Raw genomic sequence first — 6,573 nt, 5'->3', positions numbered from 1 at the left:
TTCCCTTCACACTTGGCAGGAACCTACTTTTCCCACCTCATCTCCCACCACTGTGACTTTAATCACCAATAATTCATAACTTTATGCACATAAAATACATTTCTATGCCTATCTACACTAATAAAACACAAACATGCTAATTGACCATACATTTGCTATGCTTTAAGCCATGCCTACCAGCCTATCAGAGCAATTATATGCAAATTAACCAGCCAAGATGTCGGCCGGCAGCCATGGAGCTGGAGCAAGTAGAAGGCTTGGTTGCCCCAATGATGGAGGAAGCCAAGCTTCCCCCCTGCTGTGGGCAGCTCTGAGCTCCACTCAAAGCAATAAAGTTTCAATTATAGAAGATAAATAAACCCCAGATACCTGCTTTCAGCCGGCCGTGGCCACGGAGCCGGCTCTGAGCTCCTCTCTAAGCTACAAAGTTTCAATTATAGAAGGTAAATAAATCCCAGAAAACAAAAAAAGAAAAAGAAAAAAGGAGAGGATTGGAGCTTCCATTGTGGGGCTTGGTCAGCCTGAAAATGACACTCAGCCCCTCACCCAGACTGGCCAGGTACCTCAGTGGGGACCCCCCACCATAAAGGGGGTGTGGCCAGCCTGAAAACAGCCATCAGCCCCTCTCATCCAGGCTGGCCAAACCTCCATGGGGTAATGGACCCCACTCGGGGCAGGGGGAGGGCTTGACCAGCCTGCAAACAGCCATCAGCCCCTCACCCAGGCTGACCAGGCACCCCAGTGGGGACCCCCACCCTGAAGGGGGTGTGACTAGCCTGCAAACACACATCAGCCCATCACCCAGGCTGGCCAGGCACCCCAGTGGGACCCCCACCTTTAAGGGAAAACCAGCCAGCCTCCACTATGCACCAGGGCTCTATCCTATATATAGAAAGGGTAACATGCAAATTGACCCTAACAGCACAATGACTGGGAATCACTGGTCACTATGACACACACTTTGGTGGTTGCCCTGACCAGGTTGGCTCAGTGGATAGAGTGTCGGCCTGCGGACTGAAGGGACCCAGGTTCGATTCCAGTCAAGGGCATGTACCTTTGTTGCTGGCACATCTCCAGTAGGGGTCGTGCAGGAGGCAGCTGATTGATGTTTCTCTCTCATCCAATGTTTCTAACTCTCTCTCTCTCTCTCTTACTCTCTGTAAAAAATCAATAACATATATTTAAAAAAATAAAAAGGCTCTGGTGGATTTGCCTTTCCTCAGCACAGTCCCTCTGCCTGAAGCAAGAAGTGTTTCTCTCTGCAATTTAGTTCTTTTATACTTTTTGTACATAGAACTTTCTCAATTCTAATCTACTGTATGTACATATCACCTCCATATGTTGTATATTTAAATGCTAAAATGTGTGATTCAGATAGTATTCAAAGAAGGGAGAGAGATGAATTTAGACTCAGGGATAAGGTAAGAAGATATGACTGAAATACAGGCTTGAAAGATGGATACCTAATTTTGTGCTATGAAAATAGTACAAGGAGGGAAAGGAGGTAGATAAGATGGACATTTAGTGAGGAGTTTGAATTTTATCATATGGAAAGGGGAAGCTTGCTGATTTTCAGCAGAGATGTGACATGATAAAAATTATGTTTCAGGAAAGATATATGAGCTTCAATATAGACGTGGAGTATTAGGCAACAGAAACATCAGATATGAGTCTATTGTAATCAGTGAGGTGTAAATGAACTAGTGTAATCAAAAAAGAAAAGAAAAGGTAGATATGAGAGAATTTGAGGAAGAATCAACAGAAGTGACGAAAGAAACCATTATATTGTTAGACTTTGTTATAAAAAAATGAAATAATTGGATTTTCATGGTATATAATTTGTTTAGATATCTTGCAAGACTCTATAAAATTCTAGTGGGGCTAACCTCACTCAAGAGCAGTTTTTATTTTTACATTTAATAAACAGTTTCACAAACTTTTCAGTATTTCACATCTGTATCCAGTTATTCATGTCAGATATGCAGTGATTACTGGAATTACTTGAAAAACAAACGACCAACAACAAAAAAAAACTAGCTGTAGAACCTGGTAGGTGACTCTTAATCATTGTGATCTGACGAGAATTATGTAATTTTCTTAGTCATAAAGTTGATGAACTTTTGCGTTAGAACTGTATGACTTGGCAAGTCTCCCATTAAGATATAATAATATTTAGACTGTTAAGTGTAAATAAAGGCCTATATGAAAGTAAATTTACCATATTTACCCACACTATACAGACTCTCACTCACCATCTTTTGAATATGACAGTGTGTAGGGAGAACAAATTTCATAAAATTTGTTAGCATGATTTTAACTTTTAAATATTTAAACATATGGTATTTGTTCCATATTGTACCATTTATACCTAAAAATGTTATGGATGTGCCTGTTAGGTTTATTTTCCACTGTCCTCTCTCCACTTTCTACCATAGTACTGTATAGTTGCTTCCGGTTCCCCAGCATGCCCAGCTCTGTTTATATGCTGGTGCCTTCGTCATTGTTCCCTCTTTTTGCAAAGCCCTTTCTCTTTTGCTGCCTGGTAGAATCTCATGAATGTTTCAAAGCTCAACTCAAATGTTTCAATGCTCAACTCAAATGTTTCTTTTCTGGGAAGGCTACCAAATCGGTTGATCTTTCCCATTTCTGTGTCCCCACAGACGCTTTTAATGATATGTTAAACCACCTAGTGAGCTTTTGGAAACAAGTTATGATTGTATCACTTTGTGATAAAGTTCAGAATCCTTAGTGAGGCTTGCAAGGTCCCCACCCCACTAAAACCCACATACTAATTCTTTAGCCTTATCTTCCACTCTGATCAGACTAGTCTTTTTGTTTCTCAATGGCCTGAAGCTTTTCTCCCAAATATTTTGCACATACTATTTCCTTTGCCTGGGAGACTACTTTCTAACCTCTTGGTGATTTTCTACTCATCCCTTAAGCTTTAGATAAAATTTTACATTCTCAGAGAGACTTTCTATGACCCTTAGATTGGGTTACTTCTGCCTGATATAAGCACACAAAACACTGTATACAATAAAGTGGTGTATTCAATGCTCTTTTCCATCAACCTTCATGAGCATGTCTGCCTTTTCCAGTTATATCTCTATTAATAATGTAGTTAAGTCTTTAATCCATTTTCAGTTTATTCTTGTATAAAAGGGTAAGAAGGTGGTATAGTTTATTTTTACATGTATTTGTCAAGTTTTCCCAATACTGTTTATTGACTAGACTGTCTTTATTCCATTGTATGTTCTTGTTTCCTTTGTCAAATGTTAATTGACAATGTAAGCTTGGATTTATTTTGGCTGTAAAATGTCTGTACACTGGCCCTATTTCTGGGCCTGATGAAGACAGGGATGAACTTTGTCCATGGGGGGACAGAGATGAGACACTGGGAACCCAGGGGTAGTCCTTTGGTTTAGCTTTTATAATGAATCTTACCATGAAACCTCAACCTCCCATGTGTGAGTCTTCTGAAATGCTTTTTTAGCAATCCCATAAAAGGATCCCATTTCCACCGGCAGCATTGTGAAAGGAATTTAACGTGGTCAGAGGGGGACTGGAGGAGTTAAGTAAGCTTCCCAGAAGAGTGACACCTCTTCTAAGAACTGAAGGATGAACATGTATCATCCATGTGACTGTAGAAATTAGAAGTGTAGGGTGGTGGCAAGATGTTTTTCTGGAATTGAAATGTACCTCACATCCTAGCAATGAGATCCTGTGCTATAGTGAGAGAGGGTGGCTTATTGGGTATGATCCATGCATTTGTCCAGAATCCTGTGCTTAGAAGGTACCTGTACTGGGTTTAATACTTTGCTGTTGCTGTCTTAAAAGTCTTATTGGTTTTTGAATGTGGAGTCTTAGTTGAACAGGGGCTACAACAATGATAGTCATTGTTATTTTTCTGAATCTTACTAATTCACAATTAGCTACTGGATGCAGTCCTGGAAATAGATCTAAACCAACGCCTGACCTGGAAGGGGAGAGCCCACTACAGAGAGTCACCAGAGTATAGTTATTGCACCAGAGCATATGAGAGGGTAATAATAACCAGGCTGGAAGGCTTTGCTAGAGCTGTGGGGTGGGTGGGTGGGAAGCACACAAGGAAAGTCTAGCTGTTGTGCATTATTTCTGTTTCCAACACAAAATTTCAGGCTTTTAGTTCCCTCTCAGTAAAGGTCCAGGTGTCCTACGCTTACCCGTTTTCTACATTTTCTTCAGGTTCACCTGCACATCCATAACCCTTAGCACTGGCTGAGTAGGTGCCAGCCCACTAAAGGAATTAAGTGCTAATAGACCTTCTGCTTCATCAGCACTGTGTCCCAGTGCCCTACTGCACAGCTTCTTTTCCAAAGATTGCTTTGAGAGTAATTCAAACTGTCCAGTAATTAGAGATCTCCCACTTATTTCCTCTTCCTTTGCTTTACTACCTTCAATTTAAACCACAAGGCCCTTTCTGTCAGCCCTGCTAATTATACCAAATTAATTATGTCAGGTCAAAAAGTTTGTCCTATGTTTAAAGATTGTTAAAAGTGACCCCAGGTCTCAGTTTATATGGCTTTCATTTTGCTTTACTTCCAAACCTATAAATAATTCCTGCCAAGGCTACAGTAGACAAGGATACAAGTGATGCTGCTGATCTTCTTGCCTGTTCTGGTGGCAAACTCTTTGCAAAGTGAAAAAGCCACCATTTGGAGGAACAAGGTAACCATATGCTTGTAAACTTGGACTCATAAGTCCACCTACTCCCTGGATGAAAATTCTTTCAGTACCATGATAGGACCATGGTTATATGCTCTATGTTTCATTTTGTTTGCATCTTTAGGATCTCTGGCAGGGTTGGCCATTGCCTACCATATGAACCTACTCATCCCAACCTACTTTCTCTCTTTAATTGATCTTACTCATTACTATGGTTTTGAATCTTAGGCTATGATGCAGTGATAATTAGATATTTTTCAAAATTTAGTTTTCTTTCTTTATTTGAACTACATATGATTATATTAAACTAAAATATGGGAGACTATGGTTTGACATGTAGTAACTGATTTTTTTGCTAATATCCTTCATGTCAGTGAATGGCAATAAACATGCCATTATACCTATATTGTATATAGTAGAATATAATTGGAAACTTTGGGCAAATACAATAACATCAATTTACACTTAAAACTTCCAAGACTAAATTCATTTTTACTCAAATATAGTTTATTTGCTTTCTTACACTTGTATTTGACTATTCACATAGACAATTTTAACTTTTTCATGAAGTTTGAAGTATTATTCTAGACAGCTGTTGTATCAAATAACAAACAACCTGGCATGAATGTAAAAAATGTTATTATTCATCACGTTTTCTGATAAACAAAATAATGAGTAAACAAAGTTAATAACTTTAGCAGTGACTTACAATTTTTCAAATACTCCTGAGTGTTTATACTTAAGTATCCCTTCTAGAACTTCTGAAGTTATTTTTAGGAGTTCATGATCACACAAGATGAATTTAAAAATTAAGAAATATGCTTCACTTTTGTTGTTTTTTTTTCAAATTTTATTTTTTATTACAAAGGGTATTACATATGTGTCCATTTTTTTCCCCGCCCTAGACAGTCCCCTAGCCTCCCCTATTCCCCAGTGTCTTATGTCCATTGGTTAGGCTTATATGGATGCATACAAGTGTTGATGTGTTTTTAAAACGCTGTTCTAGGTTGGTTTGGATTGTTTTTCTTGTTTAAGATACAAATAGTGACACTTAAAATAATACTAACAAGGACCATGCATCCAACCACTAACAGCACCAAAGAAGAAATGCTAATTCCAGGATTAGGATTTGGATGTATTTCATCAGGATCTCCTTGAGGAATAAACAAAGCTGCTTGTGCAATGTTGGATACTTTTGATCTCAAATTGCTATTATCCACACTTCGAATGGCAATGAATATGTGGGTTGCATTTTCTTCTGAGATATTTCCTGGTTTAAATGTAAAGGTTTCCTTGGAGTTGGCCTCATTTGGTAGCAGATCAGTAGTGTTTACTTGCAGAGCATCATCAAACTTGTCTCTTAGATCCAGAATACTTCCACTTGTTCTTATGATATACTGTTTAACTAAAAAAAAAAAAAAGTACATGTAGTTTAGAAACTAGATCATACCATGTTAAATTCCTTTTTATTCATTCTCCTCAAAATATTGTTTAGTTATTCCAAGTTTATACTCATATCCAAAGCTTTAATAATTTTTTAATATAAGCTGAATTCTTATTTTTAAACTGCCATTACTACCTTTTTTTGTTTGAAAATGGGACCAGTCAAAATGTGTTATATTTGATTGATTTAGAATATCTATACTAATAAAAAGGTAATATGCTAATTAGACCGGGTCAACTAGATATCTTCTGGACATCCGACTTTCTTCCGGACAAAGCCATGGTGGCAGGGGCTGAAGCAGAGGTGGTTAGGGTCGCTCAGGCCAGCAGGGGAGCAGGCAGTTAGGGGGTGATCAGGCCAGCATGGGAGGGAAGTTGGGGCGATCAGGCTGGCAGGGGAGGGCAGTTAGGGGGCGATCAGGCTGC

The 6,573-nt window shown here is 38.9% G+C and overlaps 1 protein-coding gene across 1 annotated transcript in view; it reads right to left on the bottom strand.

Annotated features, from left to right (window-relative positions):
• Positions 1 to 5,693: 5,693 nt before the first annotated feature.
• The window catches only part of LOC102761775 (calcium-activated chloride channel regulator 4-like), a 41,285-nt gene continuing 40,405 nt past the window's right edge, over positions 5,694 to 6,573 (bottom strand). The window contains 1 exon segment of the mRNA XM_015563247.1: positions 5,694 to 6,109. Within this exon segment, the coding sequence (XP_015418733.1) occupies positions 5,694 to 6,109 (416 nt within the window).

This window comes from Myotis davidii, unplaced genomic scaffold (assembly GCF_000327345.1).
Source record: "Myotis davidii unplaced genomic scaffold, ASM32734v1 scaffold3479, whole genome shotgun sequence".
Taxonomy (NCBI): domain Eukaryota; kingdom Metazoa; phylum Chordata; class Mammalia; order Chiroptera; family Vespertilionidae; genus Myotis; species Myotis davidii.
The sequence above is the reverse complement of the archived record's forward strand: the minus strand, read 5'-3'. Positions and strand labels throughout refer to the sequence as shown.